Source organism: Gracilinanus agilis, chromosome 3 (genome assembly GCF_016433145.1).
Source record: "Gracilinanus agilis isolate LMUSP501 chromosome 3, AgileGrace, whole genome shotgun sequence".
In the NCBI taxonomy this organism is placed as follows: Eukaryota; Metazoa; Chordata; class Mammalia; order Didelphimorphia; family Didelphidae; genus Gracilinanus; species Gracilinanus agilis.
The window spans coordinates 590281252-590306816 of record NC_058132.1 but is presented as its reverse complement, the minus strand read 5'-3'; the positions used below and the strand labels follow the sequence as shown (position 1 = coordinate 590306816).

At 36.4% G+C, this 25565-nt stretch overlaps 1 protein-coding gene across 1 annotated transcript in view; it reads left to right on the top strand.

Moving 5' to 3' along the window:
• The first annotated feature begins 5419 nt into the window (after positions 1-5419).
• Positions 5420-25565, top strand: part of EPSTI1 (epithelial stromal interaction 1) — a 110849-nt gene continuing 90703 nt past the window's right edge. The window contains exon 1 of the mRNA XM_044667398.1: positions 5420-5580. Within this exon, the coding sequence (XP_044523333.1) occupies positions 5420-5580 (161 nt within the window). The remainder of the gene's footprint in view (positions 5581-25565) is intronic.

The window sequence follows — 25565 nt, the reverse complement described above, 5'->3', positions numbered from 1 at the left end:
CAGATACTAATCCAAGTGCTGGAGATATAAAGAAAAGCAAAAAATACCTCTATGACAAGCTACATAAGACATTTTTACAACAGAGACTGATTGATCACAATGATATGTCACAATATCAGAGTAGCATTTTGTTCCTTTTTATTGTCAAGAAAGAAAAGACACTTTTCAAAAGCTTGAGACAGTCCTTTGTCTTATTCCTTTTTCTGGGAATTCATCTCTAGTAGATTCTCAGGGAAGACACTCCCTCTTTCCAAGCGGAGATACTTCTTTTGCTCTAATTTATAGACTTAGAGAGGTGCCCATCCATTCTATGGCAGAGCTAAGATTTAAACCCAGTTTTCCTTGACCTGAGACACCCTTCTATTTATTTTGTTGTTACTGTTCAGTTGTTTCAATCATGTCTAATTCTTTGTAACCTCATTTGAGGTTTTCTTGGAAAAAGATACAGGAGAGGTTTGCCATTTTCTTTCCAGTTCATTTTACATATGAGGAAATTGAGGCAAACAAGGTTAAATGACTTGCCCAGGGTTCACTCAGCTAGTATCTGAGGCTGAATTTTTTAAATTCCTTACCTTCTGTTTTAGAATCAATAGTGAGTATTGGTTCCAAGGCAGAAGACCTGTAAGAGCTGGGCAATTGGGATTAAGTGTCTTGCCCACCCTCACACAACTAGGAAGTAGCCGAAGTAAGATTTGAACCCAGAATCTCCCTTCAATTCACTGAGTTACCCAGCTGCCACTTCTGAGGCTGAATTTGAACTCAGGTCTTCTGACTCTACACTTAGTACTCTATCCACTGAGCCACCTAGCTGCCCCCTCTATTCACTGTACTCACACTAGATTTAGACATGGGCAATAATATATGGCATCATATTAGGAAATAATGATATACTAGAAAAATTCCAAATGCATTGTCTAAACATATTCTTGCATTGTTGCAAACAATACGAATTTGAAGCATTTCTAAAGAATGATTAGGAAATTCTACAATGCTAACCTGCTTATGTTAGCAGTTAGGTGGCACAGTGGACAGAGCACTGGGTCTAGGGTCAAGAGGACCTGAGTTCAAATCCAACCTTAGACACTTATTTAGCTGTGTGATCCCGGGAAAATCACTTAGACCACTTTGCTCCAGTTTCATCATGTATAAAATGATGCAGAGAAGGAAATGACAAAAACACAGTGTCTTTACCAAGAAAACCCCAAATCGGGTCTTGAAGACTAAACTAAATATGAGAGACACGACTAAACAATAACAACCTACTTATGTATCGATCATCTAAAAAAGAGCAAAGATGAATATGTAGCTTTGCATAACTTTTCTGGTTAAAAAAAAAAGCAAAACAGATTTTAAAAAATGATTGTATCTATTTTCCTTACTTATTATTGCTCCTTTACTATAGAATCATTTCTTCCTCTTAAGAACCTAGTTAATCTGATTAAATAAATTCACTCTAAGAGGTGGATGACTAATAGTTTGCCCAAGGAAATTTGCATTTAAAAGGAGATTATGCGCACCCCAAATCCATAATTAGTATAATGTCAGGCCAAAGGAAGAAAGGGTCAGTGACCTCTTAAATCAGAAGTGTCAAACTTCAGATTGAATCTGATGACTCTAACACTCCAGAGTGTGTCTGCAGTGGGAGGGAAAGGTGGGGTTCAGAACCAGATTAAAATGTAATTGGGAAATGTTTTATTTTAAGTGTTTTTATTAAGTGAATATACACTCCTTGAGGTCCTTATGTGGAGATTAGATTAGTAGCTCTCTATTTGAGTTTGACACTCTTGTCTTAAATCTTAAAGTGAGGCACCTAATTACCTGCCATAAATTGGGTTGCATATGGACATTCAGGGGCAGCTAGGTGTCACAGGAGAGAATGCTGGGTCAGGTGTCAGGAAGACTTATCTTCTGGAGTTCAAATCTGGCCTTAGACACATACTAGCTTTGTGACTCTGGGCAAGTCATTAACCCTTTTGGCTTCGGTTTCCTTCCCTGTAAAAATGAGCTGGAGAAGATAATGGCAAACTATTCCATTATATCTACCAAGAAAACTCAAAATGGGGTCATAAAGAGTCAGACAGCAACAACAAATATGTGTGTATACATAAACCCAAACACGTAGACATTCATTGTTTATTGAGCCAAATTCTACTCCTAACTGAAAGATCTACTTGGTGAATTAAAGGAAAATTAAATGAGACATAGCAGAAAGTCTACTCTAAGATGACAAGGGATGTCTTTTGAGATAGTGAGCTTTCTGCCTCTGGAAGTGTTCAAAATGGAGTCTGGGAGATCCCTTATGAGGAAAATTATAGAGATTTCCTACAATGGGTGCAACTAGGTGAACTCTAAGGTTTCTTCTCCCTCTAAAATTCTATAGTTTGATCCAATCTGGAGTTGATTGCAAATTTCTACTAAAGTAAATCGAGTTTATGATTCATTTATTTTTATTCAAAGATATTTTATTTTCCTAATCATATGTACTAACAATTTTCAACATATTTTCCAAAATTATAAGATCCAAATTGTCTCTTTCCCTCCTTTCCCTTCTCCCTCCCGGAGATGGTAAGTAATTTGATCTGAGTTAAACACATATTATCATGCAAAACTTATTTAAATATTGGTCAGCAATTCAAGTTTATTAAGCATCTACTGTGTGCCAAGCCATGTACTAAGCACTGGGGAGACAAAGAAAAGCCAAAGACAGTACCTGTTCTTATGGAGTTCAGTCTAATGAGGTATATGGAGTCAAATCAAATCAGAATCTGATGGTGCTAAGGAGCAGACCCATCGTGAGAACCACAGATTTTGTTGTTCTCCTTTCTTTAGTTCCTTTTATTTCTGGTTCTTCTTGGGAACTGAGGATGAAGTGCTGCTAAAACTGAATTCAGAAACATTTATGAAGTGTTAATACACTGAAGACAATATTCACATTGTAAACTAAATTTTCCTGAAGACATTTTAAAATGCATAACTACTCCAAGGGAGTTGGTTTCCCCCCAACTTTCTCTGATAGTCTTAAGCTATGACTCATCACCAAAATAAATCATTTCCCCCTTTGGAACAAAAGTCCCACTAATATGTTTTTAGGGATTTTCCAAATAAAGAAGGTATTGAGCGTGACCCTGGGCAAGTCACTTGGCCCCCAATGCCTAAGCCTTACTGTTCTTTTGCCTTGGGGCCAATACACAGTATCAATGCTAGACTATAAATAAAATAAAGAAAGTGTTAGTAGATTAAGTCCCAGAGAAAGATTTGTGATGCCAAGCCTGGATAACTAATAAAGAGGGCTGCTTGCTCCCACTTGGAATAAGCTTTGGTTTTTAAAAAATAAAAGAAGTCAGAGTTATTGAAACAGGTCATGTGAGGGAGTTAAAATAGAATGTAATTCGACATCTTCATTTCTGTAAAGGATTGTTCCAAACAGGAGTGAGATTGCATGCTTAGATGAATTCCAAATCCACCTTCCTTAAGGCTTTATTTTCCAATAAACTCAACGTATGGTCTGGCTCTGCAACTTAACACCACCTGCCAATAACCCTTACACAGATCGAAGGTTAAAATAATGTCGAGGAGTTGGACGGATTTGTCTGGTTTTGTAAAATGCTGTCACTAAGCCTGTCCAATGTCTCAGATGGACAGACTCAGAGAGAGTAGGATCTCGAAATTACAGAATGTCAGATTTGGATGGGACTGGACCAGAAGAAGAATCCTCATACCATAACACACCCAAAAAAAGGTCATCTAGCCTTTGCTTGAATACCTTTAGAGAACTCACTAATTCCCATGGAAACTCACTTTGGGGGTTATAATTGTTCTGGGGAGTTAGGTGGCACAGGGTACTGGTCTGGAGTCAGGAAGACCTTGAGTTCAAATTTGACTTGAGATACTTTACTAACTGTGTGACGGGGGCAAATCACATAACTCTGTTGGCCTCAGTTTCCTCATGTGTAAAAAAAGCTGGAGAAGGAATGGCAAACCACTCCAATATCTTTGCCAAGAAAATCCCATGAACAGTATAGGTGAGCTATCTTCCACAGGGTCATGAAGAACTGACTGAACAACTAGATCTTAAAAACTCTGATAAGGACAATAAAAACCAACACTTGTGGCATCAGAGGACCTGAGTTTGAATCTTCCCTCTGCTATTCATTGCTCATGTGATCTTGGACAAATTTAAACCTCACTTTCTTCATCTTCTAAACGGGAGGGTTACAGAAGATGACCTTAGTTAGACGTGCCTTCCAGCTGTTTTTCAAATCTTAGGAAAAGAAAAGCAATTAGTACAGGATTTTTGGCAAATAATAAGTTAACATATATATAGTATTTTTAAATCTGTAAAAGTACTTTACATATAATATATTATTTTATCCTCACCAATGTCTAGGAGAGAAGGCATGATTATCATCAGCATTTTTCAGTTGAGGAACTAAGGCAGATGAGGTTAAGTGACTACAGTTCTGAGTTAGAAATAACTCTTAGTTTCCTGATTTCAAGTCTAGAGCTCAAAACAGAATGAAAATGAAATCAGAAAACAGAAAATTTTAAGGGAATTTCTTTGCCAGCTCTGTCTTCCTCTTGCTTTTGTTCTCATTTTCTTTTTACCAGCAAAGCAGCCCCATAAAGTAAGCAGGCACTGAAAAAGAAAAAAAAAAAAGAATACATGATAAGGTAGGATTCAAATGATTGTGATTGGGGGGGGGGGTGTATAGGGTCCTTTCTCTTAAAGTTTTCTCTTTCTGTGACCTCTGCTTCAGTGTTTTCTGAGTGGCCTGAATTTCTAAAATTAGGGATGGACAACTGAACCCTTCTCCTCCCCACTCCCTTACTAATTCATCCTTTTTTTTTTATTTCCTCCTATTAATCACCAAGGTGCGCTCCATTGGGGTAGGTGGGGGTGAGGCTGTCAGCCGATGGGGATTTTTAACCGACAATACAGGTGAGTGGCTTTGACAGTAAGTGACCCTGTGAGAAACTGATCTGAGTAGTGATGCTCTTTTTCGGAGCAGAAGGCTCTGTTGGGCCGAGGCAACTTAACGCAGGTGGAACAGATCTGGTCCGAGGTGAGTTAGCTTGTTCCCACAGGCAGCTCTTAACCGAAGCTCCGGTAGGTTAGGACCCCTGGAACGAGAGGGTTGGAAGCAGCTGTTACCGGGTGAAGGTCCAGAAGCCCGGGCGTCGGGGAGTAGCGCCCCTGACAGAGAATGAGGAAGGAAATCAGGAGGGCTGACTAAGTCTTTGGCGCCCTGGAGAAATCGAAATTTAGAAGAGGGCTTTCCCCGGCCGCTTTCGTTTCTCTCTCGAGCTCAGTTAGTCCCTCGAGAGCCAGCGGTCGGCTCGCATTTGCTTGCTCCCCGACGACAGTCTGTCTACACTGCTGTCTGGAGCGTTGCGCCCCTGCCCTTCGCTGAGACCGACCATGTACGGCAGAAATGGGGCTCCCTTCTTGGAGCCTTCTTTCTCTGTTCCTGTTTCTTGGGACCTAACTGGGAGGCGACCTGAGCTGGGCTTGTTGAAAGGCCAGGGCGTGGGTCCTGGTGCTGAGCAGGACTCCGGACCCAGAAACCAGACACAAGAACGGTAAGTCCTAAAGGGAGCCTTGCGGGCCAGAGGCGGCACCCCCTCTCTGGTTAGGGTCATCCACCTCTGGGAAGTCTAATCTTCTCAAAGCACCGGCGTGAATCCCAATGCGTTACAAGTCCATTGCGAGTCACCTAACTTCCTTGGTCCTCAGTTTCCCGTTTTGTGAAATAAGGGAGTTGGACCAGATGGCTTTTGAGATCCTAGACATTTCTTGATCTATGACGCTATGAGTGCCCGCTGGGTCATTAAATTTCATAGAACACTCTTTCTTTACACCGACCCCCCCAAAAAATTTGAAGGACCATCTCTTTCCCCTTCCTCAGTTCTTTAAAAAAATTACTGAACTTGACCTCAGTGAACAGCCAGCCACCTGTGAAAGATGAAGCGTATAGCATCTCTGTAAAAGATATTCTGCGTAAATAGAAGCCATATATCCTACCTACAAAGCTGAAACATAAACTGATGGAGTAAATGCAGTGAAACGTTTTTTTATGTTTGTTTTTTTTTTAAACATCTCAAAGTGCTTTGCACCACATAGCACTTATGAGTTTGGCCTCTAGAAACAGATGGAAGGGTTAGAGAGAGAAAGAAATGACATATGAGAGTCTAAGATGAGAAAATCAAGTGAAAGTCATCCCTCCCTCAAATATTTTACAGCCCTAGCTTTTCTCTCTCCTTATTTATCTCACTTTCCCCTTTTTGGGAATGGACTTGAGGTTGTAAGGGCCTTGAAATGATGCCTTGCATCTAATAAATACTTATCAGTTATAATTGTAATGCAATTATACTTGTATAATACAATTAATTAATTGTAATACAAAAAATCAATTATAATTGAAGCAAAATCCTTTACAACCCAGCTATAAACTTCTAGTGAATGGTTCTTCAAATACTTGAAAGGCCCATATGGAAGAATTTACCTTCTTCTGCTTGGCTCCAGAAGGCAGAACCAGGACCAATATATGAAATTATAGGGAATCAGTTTTCATCTAAAGAGAAAGAAGAATCTTATAATAAGCAATTGTAGATTATTGTATTGTTTATTTAATATTATATTATTATAATTGTTATTTAGTCCTATCTAACTTTTTATGACTCTATTTGGGGTTTTCTTGGCAAGGAATACTGGAATGGTTTGCCACTTTCTTTTCCAGTTCATTTTATAGATGTAGAAACTGAGGCAAATAGGGTTAAGTGACTTGCCCATAGTAGCACAACTAGTGTCTGAAGCCAGATTTGAACTCAGAAAGATGAATCTTCCTGACTCTAGGCCTAGCACTCTATCTCTTCTGCCACCTAGCAGTCCCCATAAAAGAAGGACCAAGTACAAAGAGATTGAATTTTTTAGTTTCCTGAACCTAGAGGTGTTTAAGAAGAGATTCTTTAGCTGATTTCTTAGTAGTAATAAAAGTCTGTGTGGTCCCCCAGGTTAAAGAAAATTGGATAATTATTTTAAAATCCTACACTCTGTTTTTCCCATCTTGACCTTTCTGTCTTTATATTGAAGCAGCAGTGCGGAGTAGCAGATAGAGAGCTAACCTTGGGGACAGGGAGGCCTCAGTGTAAAGTCTCTCCTGACACATAGAGTCTGTGTGACCCTGAGAAAGTCATTTAACTTTTCAGTGCACTAGGCAATTTTCTCACACTCTCAGGTGCAGAGAAGATGTTTACCTGCATGGGTACAGGGAGTTTCTTCGGGGAGAGGTTCCCCATCCCACTGAAATCACAGTCCTGTCCTTATTCCCTATAGGGGATAAATTAGCTCTTTTGAATGAGGTGATATGCAATTTAATCAAAAGCAGAAACCAGGGCAGATTTAACTGCTAATGCTTATTAGGTGTTCTTGAATGAAAGGCTGAGAGCTTTTTTTAGAAGAAAAATTACATGTAATATTCATATATATATAATGAATATGCAGCCATAGGCCTGCGACCTGTTAGGAGTAAGTGCTGAGGATTCTAGATTTGTGGGTTACTGAAAATTAATGAGGTCTTACTGTTGCATGACTTCTATTATCCTGAGGACAAGAGAAATGTAGCAATCCCTATTTGAAATTACCCAGATCGGCCTTCTTATTCAAAGGGAATCCTAAACTGGATAATTTTCAAAGTTTGGCTATGCGTGAATCCCTTCAAAAGGCGCAGGATGAAATCAAACGGACTGTTTACTGGGCACGGGGTCCTGCGTGTGTTTCTTAGCAACCAGGCTCCAGCCTTCAAGTCTCCAGAAGTTTCTGATGAGAGGGGAAAGTTGAAGATGAAGGTATTTGTGAGGGTCTTTAATTACAGCCGCTGTGATTTGGAAAGCAAGGAGAGCAGAGCCGTCCATCCCAACTGCCATTTAAAGGCCACTCTGACTGGGAGGAAGGGAGGATTGGTGCCATTTACCCATAATAGAAATTATACTAATCTGAGCATAATACACGGCTCATATATCCAAGGGCTTATCAACCTCAAACAGCCAATGTTTGTGGACCCTCGGTCCTGGTCCTGACTCATTCCTATTTCTATTTCTTCTGAAAAAATATTTCATATTCATATTTCTATTAGTAAGTTGTTTGGTCATTTCACTCAAGTTTTGACTCTTCTTGGCTCCAGTTAGGGTTTCCTTGGCAAAGATACTAGAGTGGTCTGCCATTTTCTTTTCTAGCTCATTTTACAGATGAGGAAATTGAGGCAAAGAAGGATAAGTGACTTTCCCAAGGTTACACATATAGTGTCTGAGGCTGCTCTTAAACTCAGGTCCTTCTGGTTCCAGGTCATGTGCTGTATTCAAATATATGAACAAGAGCATAAAAAAATGAGTAAGTAGGCTGAAACAAAAAGTCCGATTTTTATAGATGATTGTACAAAGTATCTTCTTTTAGCCACAGATCTCTAAATATATATGTACATATATAGACATTGATGTTGTAACACCAACATTTTCCTTGTTTTCCTAATCTTTTTTGACCTTTTTTGCTGTGTGTCTATAATGAGAATGTGTTACTGTTGTATTTAACTATGACTTGTATTTAGTGTGGCTTAAGTTCTGTTTTTAAAAAATTTTTACATCACTTGGTATGCCTTCATTTCTTTGAATTTTGAATTTGAATTTGAAGAATTTCATTCTTCTCTGAATATTTCATGTGTGTGTGTGTGGGTTCTTTGGTAGAATTTTGCTAGAATTTCTTTTCGTAGAATATGCCATTACATTTTTATCCTGTACCATAATTTGTTTAGCCACTCCTCAAATGATGAATATTCAGCTTCCATTGGGAAAAAATGCTGTTATATCAGGTTAAGAATCCCTATATTAGGTGATTTCTAAAGTTCTTGTTAGCTCTGATACTTAATAATTGTATAAAATAGTATTAATATGGCATTCACCTATTTGGTCTAGATCTGTACTTTCTCTTTTGTGAGGAAAGCCATCATAACAAAATTCCCTCTATCAATGAAGACAAGAAACTCTTCTCTAATTTATAGTTTAGAATGTTTGTTAATCTAACTGAAAAATTAAGCCACTTGTTCCATCTCACATGGCAAGTATATGTTAGAGTCAGGAAGTAAACACAGATTTTCCTGACTCAGAGTCTGGCTTTTTCTCTACTACAACGTACAATATTCTGTCTTTTGAATATATACACATTAATTGCATATGTGACATTTCATTATGTATCTGTATATAAACATAAGAATGTATGTGTATATACACACATAATGAACAGAGGAGTTTTCTTGGTGGAGTCAATTCGAAAAGGTCAGTGGTTGAAGAGAATCCAATAGATTGAATAAAAGCTAATATGATTTTTAAAAAATGCTGTTATAAAAAGGATTGCCGAGACTTTTTAGAGAAGTAGGATTTTTTCCTCCCTTTTAATCACTCAAATGTTGAGCATGTTTAAAAAATTATTATAATTTCACCTTGTTTTCCAGGACTTCAGCTCACCAGTTGTTGAGATACAGCAGTGATTCCCAAAGTGGGCGCCACCGCCCCCTGGTGGGTGCTGCAGCAATCCAGGAGGGCGGTGATGGCCACAGGTGCATTTATCTTTCCTATTAATTGCTATTAAAATTAAAAAAAAATTAATTTCCAGGGGTGCTAAGTAATATTTTTTCTGGAAAGGGGGCGGTAGGCCAAAAAAGTTTGGGAACCACTGAGATACAGGCTCATCTTGTAGTCTTGCTGCATCTAGGCATGAATTTGGGATCTATATAATGTAGGAACTGAGCTGTTTTAAACCTAATTCTTCTTCCACTTCTCCAAATTGATGGGATGAAAAGAATGGTTATATTCCTAAAATTCAGTGGAAATATTTGGACATTTGTTCTTCTTTCCTTGGCTAAGTAATTATCCTTTTGTAAAAAACAATCAAGATTAATCAGTTAACCAGAATTAGGATGCTAGTCACTCACTGCCTCCTTAACAATGGGAGAACTCAAAAGGTGGGGCTGTAGTCCATAGAGAAAAGCCACCCCAAATACCTTCAGGCTTTTGGGATAAGGATAAATTCAGAGTAGAGAAGTGTGGGCTTTAGAGAGGGAAGACATTAACAACTAGAGAAAGAGAAGGAAAGAATTAGAAGTAGATGTGAGCTAAGTCTTAAGGGAAATCTGGGTTTCTAAGATTTGGGAGTGAGAGCATTCCAGACATACCGGAGGCACAGAGATAGGAGATGGAAGAATAATGAGTAAGTGTAGGTGGGTGTAGAATGTTTGGAGGGGAGTAGAATGTGAAAATTAGAATGGTAGGAAAGGACTAGGTTTCAAAGAACTTTTAAATACTAAAATGAGAATTTGATTTTTGTCTCTAGATTTTTGATAAGGAGCTACCAAAATTTATTCAGGAGGGAAGGCATAGTGGTTTGACCTGTGCTCTAAGAGAATCATTTTTGGCATCTGTAGAGTGTGATGAATTGTTGGAAGGAGAGTTCCCCCCAACTTTGTTATTAACATATATATGTTATATGTATATGCATATATATGTATTATATATTATTTGTNAGAGAAGGAAAGAATTAGAAGTAGATGTGAGCTAAGTCTTAAGGGAAATCTGGGTTTCTAAGATTTGGGAGTGAGAGCATTCCAGACATACCGGAGGCACAGAGATAGGAGATGGAAGAATAATGAGTAAGTGTAGGTGGGTGTAGAATGTTTGGAGGGGAGTAGAATGTGAAAATTAGAATGGTAGGAAAGGACTAGGTTTCAAAGAACTTTTAAATACTAAAATGAGAATTTGATTTTTGTCTCTAGATTTTTGATAAGGAGCTACCAAAATTTATTCAGGAGGGAAGGCATAGTGGTTTGACCTGTGCTCTAAGAGAATCATTTTTGGCATCTGTAGAGTGTGATGAATTGTTGGAAGGAGAGTTCCCCCCAACTTTGTTATTAACATATATATGTTATATGTATATGCATATATATGTATTATATATTATTTGTATGTTTATATATTTGTATGCATAATTATATATATAATTGAACATATTGTATATATTTGTATATATAGAATTGTATATAACATATAAAATTACATGTAATTGGTTAATTAATATATATTAAACAATTACATGTATTATAATATATGGAATATATATTGTATACATGTAAATACATGTAAATAATAAATTATATTATAATTTAGTAATTTAGCTCCCATTACCTAGCCTTACTGCTCTTTTGTCTTAGAACTAATACATAGTATTGATTCTTAGATGGAAAGTAAGGGTTTCAAAATAAAAACAACAAGATAAGTGACTTAACCTCTGTCTGTCGGTTTCCTCATCTGTAAAATGGGGATAATAATAGCCCCTGACTCCCAGGATTGTTGTCAGGAACAGATGAGATACTGTATTTGTAAAAGTGCTTTGTATAGTGCTTGAAAGATAGTAGGCACTTAATATAAATGTGTATGTATATGTATGTATACATATATATAACTGGATAATAGCCATATAGAAGTGAACAAGCAATGGGCAGTGTAAGTGTTAAAATTAATGGTTTGACTATATATATGAAAATTATAAACCTTTTATTTATAAAAGACAAGTGGAAAGAGTGAAAGTAGAGAAATATAAAAGGGTAGAGAAGACATTAACCTATCTATCTAAATATTGTTCCAGTGCTTGGCTCATTCAGGACTTGTTAACCTTCAATCAGAATTAAACTATCTTCAGAAGACAGGAAGGGAAAGCCATCTCTCCACTCACCCAAATTCCCTCCAAGAGGCAGGTAAAGACAATGCTTGGAGCTGAAGGTGACTCCTGAGGTCGACTTTCTTCTTAGAGTGACTCTCTTCTTGGAGTTCACTCTTCCCTCGACTCTACTTTTTGCTTGCTTTTATGGTGACTTCTTGTCTCCTCCCCTCTTCACAGGGGCCAATCACAGTTTCCAAATTGTCTAAGCACTGCCCTGGGGGCAGTGTTTGTGGGAACTAGTTTGCACCTTTTGGAGGGGTGAATACTCATCAAAAGGGTTCACACTTTCTGAGGGTGTAAACAAGTTTCTGACTGTTTGAGTTAGGAAAAAAGGTGGAACTCTCCAAGTATCTTGCTGGCTTCTCATCTAACACTAAATAGGGTTTGAATTCACTAAGTAGTTTTTAAGCTTCTCCCACCTAGTTCAAGCTTGTGTTGATTCAAAGTTATTGCCAACCAAAGTGTTAACTCCAACTAGGCAAAGAGAACAAAGGAATCTCTTTTAACAAGTGTGAACTCAAAGAGAACCAAGAATTCCCTTTTACAATCCCCCCTGTAATTCTTTCGGAGACTAGTCTCCCCAATGAATCATTTTACATAATCAGGCACTACAATAGTTAGAGATCAAAAGGAAATGATAGGAAGAGAGAGAGCAAATCAGTGTTTGCTAGACACATTGACAATAAGCCAATTAGGGGGCAATCCCCTTTTGGCATGAGTATACATATAAAATAAATGTGGTTCATTCTGGGTTTTCTGATACTGTGGAGGTTTCCTTCAGGCATCTTCATGGTGACTTCTTCAAAGTAATTCATCTTCCAGATTCAAAGAGTTATCAAGCTTTCTTTCCTGAAATGTTTCTTTCTCAAAAGATTTTTTTTTAGTTTTATGGCAATTATACAACAGCAGAGAGTACTCTGACTCTGTGGTGTGGAGAAGGGACCTAGGGAAAAGAGTTTTGAGTAAAAGGGCCACCAAACACTGGAAATGTTAGCCAAGAGAAACTGTGTCCTCAGGAAGGAACTAGGACCCAGTTATTGCAAACAGATAAAAGGAGTAAGAAAGAGATTTAAGATGAAAGCAAGTTTTTAAATTATGGAGTACACATTCTGGAGGGACCAGTAGGAAGAAGTGGGCAAATGTAGAATGGGACATCGGGGAACAGAGATTGAGAAGGATGAAAATGACAAAATAGATGAATGAGGTTGGGGAGGAGGGTTTATTCTTTGTCAATTTGGGGGTTTAGGATCACAGAGATGGGGAAAGTGAGAGGGGGTGGGAGAATGCTAACAAAGCAGAGTTAATAGTGAGGCTGATTGGGTCAACACATACCTTAGAGCCTGGTCTGTTATGCTGCTATGAATAGAATCAAGTCTGACAATATTATAGCACTAACCTCATTGTTAACTTGAGAAACCTAGAGAAGAGGTGGGGCCCTGGTTTGTCCCCATCTGAAAGTCCTACAGAAAAGAGCCTGACGAGATTTGACCAATGAAACCCCTAGAACTATACTTTGTAACTTTTACCTTTCTGTGGAATCTGGCTTTTTGTTTGTGGTTGCTATAAAAAGTTGAGTTCTGATTTTCAGGAAGTAGAGGAAGCTGTGCCCTTTGGTTCTTTTTCCTACTCCCACCCACAGAATTTAGTCAAAGTTTGTAGTTTTAGGACACGACACCAAATCTTCTAGCTTTAGGACAGGACACCAAAGTTCCAGGTTCCCTGGAGGGAGAGAGGAACTCTGGGAAAAAGTTGACATAGAGACGAGTCAGCACCTCTATAATGGATTTGTTCTCAGTTTGTCACACTAGAGATTTCAGGGAATTTCTCGTTGGTGAGATTGGGAACTTTCAGTTTTATGACTGAGCTGAGCTATCTTCTTCTCAGTAGAAGGGTTCATTTACCCTGAATGTTGTCTGGTGCCTTCTGATCTGTATAATTTATCTGATTTCTGTTTTTTATCAGCTTGAATACATTTTTTAAAAAAGAACTAAACAAATTTATCTTTGATAGACTCATGCCAAAGCAATCAGAAGATATGAAATTTTTTTTTCATAGAAGTTATGTGTTCTATGTCATTCCCAATAGAATATAAGTTCCTTGAGGGAAGGGATTTTTCACTTGTCTTTGAATCCCCAATTCCTGGTATATAGTGTTTAATAAATGCTTGTTTTAAAAAATTATCTTAGTCAATTGTTTCTTTTAATTAAAAAAAACAATACATTATTTTATCATAAAGTATTTTTCTATGTTTACATGATTCATGTTTTCTCCCTCCCCTTTTCCCTCTACCCTCCTGGAGCTGTTTGTCAATTGTTTTTAAGGTCCATTTCCCTGATTATTAGATTTTCTATCTGATTGTTTTTTGCCTTTTAAGAATTGCCTATTTCATCAAGAACTGCCTATTTTAAAAATTGTTTTTATTAGGTAATTGCTCTTCTGAAATTTGTACTAGTTCCTTAATATGTCAGACTTTTATTTAACAAATAGAATTCACTTTTCAAATTTCTTTACTCATTTTGGATACATTATTTTTTGTGAGCTATTTTTAATTTCCTTTGATTTCTTCTGATCAAAAGATAATATTCTTAAAACTATGATGTAGAGGAAATTTATTCCCTTTCCCTTATTGTACAAGATAATAATAACTTATTTTGGTATATATGCATATTAATATATTTAGATTAGTGATCTATTTGGAGCTTAATTTTGATTTGCTTCCATTATTTTGTCAGGTGTACAACTAGCTTGTACAACACTTATTTTGGAATAATGAGTGTTTTATAATTCTAGGTTTAGCAAATACTAGACTACTAGGCAATGCTTTCCTTTACAAATTTTTCTTATTGTCCCTTGATATTCTTCATTTTTGATTCTTTTGTATGAATTTTATTTTTCTAATTCTATGGAATGTGCCATTGACTATTGATCTGTATAATGAAACCCAGGATTAATTTGGGAAGTAGTATTATCTTTACTTGCTTAAGTTGGTGAAAACACTTCCCAAATTCAAGACACTTTGAGTTAGTACCCATTCCTCCCTCTGGTCTTTCATTTTACCTTTCTGCCAGAGAAGCAATTAGTTTACATAAGAAATAGCAGAGAAAATAAAACAACAAAAGATTTTTTATATATTTGTAGGATATGCTTCCTCACAGGTTAACATACCATCATTGGAAAAGAGTCCATATGCAGAGAACATATTAACCATGTCAGTGGCATACACATAGGGAATGCATGTAACCAGGGAATATGTGCAAATAATTATAAAATAGCTTGCATTTGGAGAGCGTTTTAAGATTTGCAAAGCACTTGACATGTATTATTTCAATCAAGCCTCATAACAACCCTGGTGCCAAAGACTGAGATTCCATTTGATCCAAATTCCAACTGCCAAAGATAGTTTATTAAAACAAGCATTTGTTAAACACTATGTACCAAGTATTAGGAATTCAAAGACAGGTGAAAAGTCCATGTCCTCAAGGCATTTATATTCTATTGGGGATCATATATAACACATAACTTCTGTAAAAGAAAAACTTTTATCTTCTGATTGTTTTGGAATGAGTCTACCAGGTGCTACTGCTGTCTCCATTTTACAATTGAGGAAATTGAGGCAGATAGCAGCTTTGTGATTTACTCAGGGTTGCACAACAAGTGTATGATATTAGATTCAAATTTGGATCTTCCTGACTCCCTTCCAGCATTCCCTCCCCTTTGCTACCAAGTTGGCATTCCAAAGAGATTTACATCACAAGCCCAGGTAGAAAGTATGCAGATATAGGGGGAAAAATTGTGAGTAGCTCAAAGCTGAAATTCTATTCTTGCTCCTTTGATCATTTATCGATTGGAAAATAGCTGTGATAAATTTGTATTGGTTCCTTTTATGTTCTTGAAATCCTTCATTTATCCATGTTCAACTACTATTTCAAGAGGGAAGAGTTTTCATTTCTTCATTATATGTAGTGGTATTTCTCACATTTAAGTACATTATTTTTATTGTATTTAGGGAGAATCCTTCCCATTAACAGGTTGCTATTTTTAGATCATTGGGTTTTTTTATTTTTGTCTTTCTTTTTTTTTGTTTATATGTGCATGATTTCCACTTTAATAGTTAGTATGAATTTTACAATGGTAGTTCTTTTCTTAATACTGAACTACCCTTGTATTTCTAGTTTTCCCACTTGATTATAACTTTTCTACCTATTTCTGTGTTTTATTTGCCAGTATATATCATTAACTATTACTGGTCTAAAGTTCTTTCTTATGGAATTATAAATTTAGACTTGGTAGGAGGCTCAGAGGGCAAATATGACTCTTTCATTTCACAGATGAACCTCAAGTCCAGAAAATCTAAATGAGTAGGCTAGGATCAATTAACAGATCATAGACAGGTAAGCCAAGATATAAATCCAGGTTATATGACCCCCAATCACTACTCAACTTTTTCCTTACTTGGTTTAGGGATTAGAACTATACCTGCCTCAGAAATCTTGTAGAGCGAGAACTTTATTTTGAAAAGCTTACATTTTTTTGGTAATATTTGTTCCCTAATTTTTTCTCTAATTCTGTACTCTAAGCTTATCTTTACTGCATATTGAACATCTCTGGCAAGATATCCTATAGGCAACTCAAACTCAGCAAATCCCAAAGTGAACTCATTATTTCCCCTCTCCCAAACCTTCCCTCTTTTTCTAACTTCTTTGTTCCGGTGAAGGGCATCACCATCCTTAAGGTTGCCCAGGTTCACAACCTTAGTGTCATCCTCAACATCTCACTCTTATTCCTTCTGCTGACAGATTTTGTCATGTCTCTATATTATGTTTCATGTCAAGATTCTTCACTCATATAGCTACCACCCTAGTTCAGATGTCTATGACCTCTCGCCTTGACTACCATGCTAGCCTCTTAATTGGTCTCTTAGCCACCGAGCTATCCACCACAAACAAATACTAAAAAAACACTGTTATGTCCATACCACTTGTTTGTTTAAGAAACCCAAAGGGTTCCCTCTTGAAATCTCTTTGCTCTTAAAAACCCTTCCCCATTTTATCTCCAGGTTACCTACCCAAGCTTATTGCATTCTGAATTCAAGACAAACTTTCTCACTTGCTATAGGATCCTCCATGCCCTTTCTCTCTGCCTTTATTCCAGTTGTACCTTCTGCCTGGTATTTACTCCCACCTCACTTCTACCTCATAGAGTTCCTGTCTTCTTTAAATACTCAGATTATGTTCCACCACCATTAGAAAGCCAATGTTGATCTACTGATCTCTCCTCAGAAATTACATGTACAGATATTTTTTTTTAGTTTCCTATGTCTGTCTTTTTTTTTTTTCTCAATAGAATATTGGAGTAGCAACTTTCATTTTTTGTCTTTCTATTTCTAGAAGCCTAAAAGTGCCTGACATGTAGCAGATATTTAATAAATGTTTATTATTGAATTACTTCCCTTAATAGTTTAGTCAAATTCTACTTTGACATTAACTTAATCTAGAATTACGATTACAACTCCTAATTTTTGGAGTCAAGCAGAGCCTACTTTTTCTCCCAAACTTCTCACTTTAGTCCTAGAAATATTTTCATCTGTCATGTTGCCTGTCAGCAACATATTATTGGATCTTATATGTTTTGTAATCTTTTTATTTGTAGGTAAACCCAACCATTAATATTCATAATTTACTAAAAAACTAGTTCTTAAGTTTTTCTGGTGAACTTATTAGACACTCTGCCAATAAGTCTTTTGGTCCAGTTTTACTTTTGAAGCTTCCTTCTTCCCCTTTAAGTGTGTGTTCTACAGTTTTTGTTACCCCATTATATAAATCTGTCTATCTATCTATCTATCTATCTATCTATCTATCTATCTATCTATCTATCTCTATTATGTTTGTGTTTTAGGCTTTTTTTGATAAATTACTTATCTTTTCTCTTATTTGCACAATTATTTTCCTTATGATTATGTTTTTGTTCTTGGTTCTTTTATTTTTGACACATTTGCTGCAAATTTTGAAGAGATACAGGAGAGCTGGGGTAATTCATGTCCACATTACCATCTTTTAGTAATGTCTCAGTTTGTCTTCTCTTTTCTGAGCTAATGGGCATACAGGGGAAGCTAGGTGTCCTAGAGGATAGAGTCCTGGGCCAGGAGTCAGGGAGACTCATCTTCCGGAGTTCAAATATGGCCTCAGATACTTACTAGCTGTGTGACTCTGGGCAACTCACTTAACCCTTTTGGCCTCAGTCTTCTTCTCTGTAAAAAAGGAGCTGGAGAAGATAATGACAAACTATTCCACTATATCTGCCAAGAAAACTCAAAATGGTGTCATAAAGAGTCAGACAGAACTGAACAACAATAAATATGTGCTTTTTCTGTGTGTTCTCTTTTTTATTTAGTCATAATCATGAAAGATAGCATCATCCATTTTCCTCCAATTTTCTACATGACATGACCTCTATATTTAAGTCAAAGTATTCATTTGGAATTCTTTGTAGTATATGCTGTAAGTGATAGGTGTAAACCTATTTGCTGCTTTCCACTTTTCCCATCTACCTCTCTCAAATAGTTCTTTCCCAAGTGGTTAGTTTTGGGGCTTTTCAAACACTAAGATGGTGAGTTTGCTTCTGACTTTTGCTTATCTGTTTGGTTCCACTGTCTTTTGTATTTTCTAAATGAGTACCATTGTGAAAACTTGACTACTCTCAGTGATGCAATGATCTGAAACAATCGTGAAAGACTTATGGCAAGCAATGCTATTTATCTCCAAAGAAAGAACTGTTGGAGTTGAATGGATGCAGATCAAAGCATACTATCTTTCACATCAGTATATTTATGATTTTATTTGGGGGTATTAGTCTTAGATATGTAAGGGTTAAATTTAGCAGTTGGACTTAAATTATGTGAAATAATATGGTTGCCAGAGTTATTATATCTCAAGTCAGAAGTTTATTTACAAAATAGAGTGGAAACAATAAATTTTGACTAAGAATAGCTGTGAGGTAGTGGACAAAGGTCACTGGCCTCAGAGTTAGACTGGCTTCAAGTCCTACTTTTGACAAAAATTGGTCATATGATTTGAAGCAAATCATATAACCTTTTAGTGCACAAGACATTTCTCTAAGACTACAAATTGCAGAGGTGATCTGCATTAGAGAGTTTTCTCATCTGGATGCTCCCTGTATAAATGAAATCCCAAGTTCAGTTATCATCCTGATCTATAAAACCTTCCCTTGGTAATTTTGCCAGGCATTAAATCCATAAAATAATTTAGGTAAGTATTTTATTTTGGAACCCAACTAGAAACATCATGAACGATAATATTTCACTAATTATTTGTCTTCCTTTATTTATTTAACACTTCTTCTGTAACTGTATTTCTATAAGTTATGCACTTGTCTTAGTAAAGTGATTTCAAAACACTTCATGCATTTTGTGGCTATCTCGAATGCAATATCTTTTTGAATTCTTTCATTCTCATGTTTGCTACTATCTAGAAATGCTGATGACTTATTTTTATATCCTTTTACTTAATAGTGAATTTAAAGAGAACATAAATGTCATGAAAAATATCTCATTTCCCCTTCCTTAACTTAGTCTTTTTAATAGACTTTTAGGAATACATTCTGTGATCAGAGTGGAAAGGTAATAGTACTAACAAAGATAATGTTAATATGATTTGGAGTGGCCCAGGGTTTCCAGAAAAGCACATTGTGTCTTTAGGACTGAAGGACGAAATCCACCCAATACTTTTCCCTTCTTTTCAACAATCTGTTTCCAACTTGGGAGTGGCCAAAGACCTGAAATATGAAGGGAGTATATACATATAGGCAAATATTCCTCAATCTAATTTAACCATAATCTAATTGAACAATTTTGGCTTTGAAATATATTTGTGGAACCCATAGACACTAGTATTGGGAGAGGCATTATTGAATATGGGAAATCTGGAGGCCACATATAAGAAATTCAACCTATTTTTAAAACTAAAAATTTACCATCATTTTAGATATACATATTTATAAATTTTAGACTATATTTATAAATAAAATTTAGACAAATTTATAAATTTCACATTATACATTTAGGAGAGAAAATATAAGTATTAACATTTTCTCATAAAACTCTTTAGATCCTATTAGAAAGACAGTTCTAGTGTATTCTCAATCATAGCTTGGACCCTAGAGTATTTTGCCTCTTGCCTTAAAAGGTCCTAGCAGCCCATGGCAACGTCTGTTGGATAGGGGGAAGGTGACTATGACAATTTCTTTATTGCCTCATCTGTTCTCCTGTGCCCTCACAGACGTGAATAAATGTAGATTTAGTTGGGTGTTTACAAAAGATTGCCAGTCTCTAATATGTGACAAAGGTACTTCAGGAAAAATTAATATTGGGAAAATACTGTCTTGTGCTTTGTTGGTAGAATGTGCCCCAATTGATAGACTAGTTATTAAGTTTTGTAATTGATTCTGGGTTTGAATATTGGAACCTCTTAAATGCAGTTGAGGAGTGGTGAGGTATCTTCTAATAAATAGAAGAAGAAATAGGCAAAAAAAAATTTAATTCCTGACTTTCCCCTATGGAATGACATGGTATGAGTGGACTAGTTACGTGACTGCTAGTAGATGAGAGAAATCAGTTTATTCTGAAGTCCTTTCCAGCTCTGTGAGATAGTATCCCAATGTCCTGAAAGAATAGAGATTGTTTGTTATTTTTTGTGGATGAGGGAAGGAGGTGTGGTTAAAGACCATGAGTAATTAGGGGAACTCATCCTTTAGTTAATTCTGGTTCCATCTCAAGGGAGGAAAAAAAAAACAACCACCTTAGAAGTCCTTACTGAAAGATCAGTAAAAAAGGTTCTTTACATTTAACAACTAGGTTGTGTGATTCACTGAGTCAAAAGGGTTGAGTACTGACTCTTCTCTTAAATCAGCTAAGTAGCATAGTTCACTGAGGTTTGGATTCTGAGTTAGGAAGACTTGAATTATGCCACCGATACTTATTAGCTGTGTGACCCTGAGAAAGTAATTTAAACCTTTCCCCCTCAATTTCATCATCTGTGAAATGGGGATAATAATAGCACCTATCTCTCAGGGTTGGGGTGAGGATCAAATGAGATATCCTGTCAAACATTTTCAAACCTTGAAATGCTACATAAATACCATTTGCTATTATTATTGTTATTATTGTTATTAAGCAAGACTCTTACCTGCTTTATTCTTCAAATGGAAACATTGATAGAGCAAACCAATGGGATGACTAGAGAGTTAATGAGTAGGGCTATATAATTGGCGAAAAAGATTAGTTAATGCTGTGGTTCTTAGGGAGCATCAGGTAATTGGGAAAGGGGTCTGGATTTGAGTTGGAGGGAACTACTACAGAATCTTAGGACTTTCTTGAAGGAGTCACTTAACTTCTTTTAGATTAAGCCTCCTTATCTGAAAAATGATGAGATTAAACTGACCTGTAAGCTTCTTTTCATCTTAAATCCAATCCTAAACCACGTCCCCCAAAGGTGGAAACTAGGCTAGGTGGGTTGCTAATTTTGGTAACATTTGAGAAAGTAGAAATCCCATGGCATAATGAAATAGGTGAAACTCAAGAAAATAATACTAGCATTAACACTTGCCTCAGAACTCTTAGTCACATTATACATGATTTGTATTTGTGTGGTTTAATTAAAAAAATAACTCTAGGAATTTATTTACTCAACACACTTTTCTAGAAGACTCTTCTAGATTACTGCCAAGGTTCTATTGTTAAGATTCTACTTTGCCACAGTTATTTTATGAACATAGTGGGCAGGCTGCTTGGCACATTCTTATCATCCTTAGTTCTAAATAGCCTTAGTAGCCAAAAAGTCTAAATGGACAGAATTCTGGAGGGAGAGCCTTATCAAACAACATTCTATTAAATCAGTTATGGTGGATGAAAGATGAAATGACTAAGGAAGTAAAAGTTTAATCTAGCATATTGATTTATTAAGCATGCAAGTTGCTCAACATATTAAGAACAGGCTTCTTCCTCAGCTTAGGGCTGTATTCTGAGTACAGGGGGAGACAGACTTTTATACATTAAAAACTATTTATCAAATACAAATTAATTAAATGAAGCAATTAACCAGGATACAATATCAGATAATCTGGTTTCCAGTGGGAGGAAAGATGAGAGACTTTCCAAATTGGAAGCAGGAGAGCAAAATAGATGCAATTCCCTGGAATCATAAAAAAAGGGGTCCCGTTTCCTGTCTGTAAATGATCAAAGGAACATGGAAACAATAATTGATCAGTATGGGATCAGTTTTCAGATAAGGCATGTGGGTTACTTCAGTTGTATAATTGTGAGAAATCTCCTTGCATCAGTCTTTGGATCTAACCGGATTTCTGGTTAGTAATAACCTAGGTCCTTAGTTAGGGGTCTCTAAACAGCAAATTAGGGGACGGGAGAATCTTGTTCCTATTTTGGAGAGAAGTTTCAACATTTCTTGGCGTTTCATTTCTTTAGTAGGACTTACAATTATGGTCTGCCAAGACTCCAGGAGCAATCATTTCAGTTCAAATGCAGTATCAAAGAAAATGAGTGGGCATTTTATTTTTGAGAAGTCAGTGACAGCTGAAACAGTGAAATAAGAAATCAACAGGATGATGAAAGCTTGAAAACACTTAATACCTATAATAATCAGTTGAGGTCTACCAGAACTGAGATGATGGGGAAAAGTTAGTTCAATTACACAGTGAGGTTACTTACTGTAAAGTCTGTAGTGTACTGTAAGGTTATATGCATTGTTAAGGTTAATTGCATCTATTCAGAATGTATTTGAATCTGAAACAAGAGATTAAAGTAGGGGGAAAAAATCAAAAGGAGCTGGCTGAGAGCAAATGGACTGGCTGTATCTGGGAATCCAATGATGGATGCTTTGTTCAGTTAGGGGCTGTTGTTTTTAAAGTTTAATTTGAGAAAGATTAAAAGACTTTAATTGAAAGTTCTCTGATATGACTGTAGAAACTTAGTCATAAAAATTCAAGGACAAACCTACTCTATATCATGTTACAGATGGAAATTTAAGTCATCAGCTACCCAGTTTGGAAAGGAAAAGTCTTAGCAGCCTATATTCAGAAGTCTTATTTATTTATTTATTTTGTGTGGTTTATTTGTACATCTTACTCTGCCTCTTCAGGATAAAAAGGAAAACTTTGGAACCACAACAAATCTTTAGTCTACCAATAAAGTGTTAGTTGCAGAAATGAATCACTTTTTACTTCTAATCTCTGATTTTTAAAGGATGAAGAAAGGATTAAAGAAATCTGTTAATTGATAGTTTCTTGTATAACTAAATTTCATATGTGAGAAATAATAAATTCATTGAGAGAAGTTAATCATTGTTCCTCCAAAAGGGAGTTTAGAAGGTTGTTGTTTTTGTTTCTTTTTGAGTGGAGAGAGAATGGATGTAACTGGAGGAAGTAAAAGAATGATGATAATGATTAGAATTTATAGAGCCCTTTAAGGTTTGCAAAGCACTTTACCTATCACATATATGTTATATCACAATAACTGTAGCTTCTTATTATCCTCCATTTGACAGATAAGGATACTGAGGCTGCGAGGTTAAGTAGCTTAATCAAGATTACATAAGTAGTAAATGTGTTTTTCTGGATGTGAACTCATCTTCCTGACTCCAAGCATAGTCTTCTATCCAGTGTTCCATTTAACTGCCTCTAAGAAGAATTGGCTCAAAAATGTGCTAGTGCTTCTAGAGAAGAAAATCCGTTAGTTTTATTTTGATTAGTGAAGTCCCAGTTCATTCAAGGGATGAACTGAGACTTTGCTAATTTTTTTTTCTATATTTTTTTTACTATATGTTTTTTTCACATATAGATTGAGACAGAATCCAGAATTAGAAAGTATATCATCATGGCAAAAATAGGTAAAACTTATATAGGGAATAAAGGAGAGGGCAGGAGTCTGGTTATATTCAAAAGTGATTTTTAATGGGGTGCAATTGGTTTCCCTATCAAAACAAAGATATATTTTGAGAATGAGAAGGGGAAAATATTTGCAAAATAAAATTGTTGTTTAATGAAATTGAAATCAGATCTAAAATCCTGTCTCACCAAAAAAGTCTGAGAAGAATCATGTTGAGGATTAGTTCAGGTTGAGGGTGTCTTAGATATGGTAGACAATGTTGGATTTGGAGGCAGAGGGCTAGGTTCAAATTTCAGCTATGACCAATACCATCCATGTGATAAATGCCTTGGTCTTCTCATCTGTAAATTTTAGAGAGTTGAATTAAAGATATGCCCTAGTTCTAGATTTATGCTTCTGTGATCTTATGTTTTATAGAGCAGTGAGCATTCTATAAGTGTTGGCCACCATTTTTTCCCCCTTGAACCCTTCCCCATAATGTTGGTAGAATACTAGAATACTATCTCTATCATAGTATCATAGATTTCAAGGAAAGGACTTTAGAGGCTTCCTAGTCCAGAAACTGAGGTTCAGAGTGGTTAAATGTGGACAGAGGTCACAGAGTAAGTGAGGAAGGCAGAGAATAAACCCATAATCTCCATAGATTCCAAATCTGGTCTTGTTTACATTGTTCCATGTTCTAGGTAATGCTGTGGAGAATATCTAGGAATTATTTATCTCACTTTGGTTGGGTGCTCCATAAGGGTTAAGATTAAGGGGCAGCTGGGTAGCTCAGTGGAGTGAGAGTCAGGCCTAGAGACAGGAGGTCCTAGGTTCAAACCCTGCCTCAGCCACTTCCCAGCTGTGTGACCCTGGGCAAGTCACTTGACCCCCATTGCCCACCCTTACCAATCTTCCACCTATGCGACAATACACCGAAGTACAAGGGTTTAAAAAAAAAAAAGATTAAGGGGGTGATATGACATTGATTAATTTGAAGCCTTTAAAATGTTCAAGTAAAAACTCATCTTGTAGACTCATATTATATTTATTTTTATTTAAAAAAACCCAAAAACATTATCTTCTGTCTTAGAATCAATACTGTGCATTGGTTCCAAGGCAGAAGAATAATAAGAGCTGGGCAATGAGGTTTAAGTGATCTGCTCAGCGTCACACAGCTGGGAATTTAGGACCTCTTGTCTCTAGGCCTGGCTCTCTCTCTACTGAGCCACCTACCTGCCCCCCTGCCCCATATTTTATTTGTTGAGAGAGTGACTTAAATATTCCAACTGTGAATTTTCTTTATGGAAAATGGAATTAGTAATACTTTCCCAGAGTTTCTAGGAAAACAGTTTGTAAATTTTAAATGGTTCTATTAAGAACAACAAGGATTATAATTGTATTGTTTTCTTTTTCATTTAAAAATTATTATCCTTGAGAAGGGTGTCAATTCTAGCATTGATCATGTCTTTAAAAAGAATACACCAACTTCTTGATGTGGTTTATTATAGTTGAATGATCGGCTCCTTTGAAATTTTACCTTTACTGCTAAAAACAATTTACTCTAGTAGCAAACTGATAGTTTTAAACCTTTGCCAAGTCTTCACCCATCCTTGCCTCTTATGGTTTAAGCCTCTTGTCTGTTATCAATTGTTATAAATGATATTTAATATGAATATGTACTGCCATAGGATAATAATTCTTTTTTCCCTTCAGTCCATGAGCATTTACTAAGTATCATCCCATGTGCTAGGTTAGGAAGACAAGGAAGAAATCAGTTCTTGACTTCAGGGCACTTCCAGTTTAGCTGGGGGAGACAAGTACATACAAAGTGATTTGGGGAGGACAGATCAGGAAAGTGTACCCATAGCAAATGACGTGAGCTGAGCCTTCAAGAAAACCAAAGCTTCT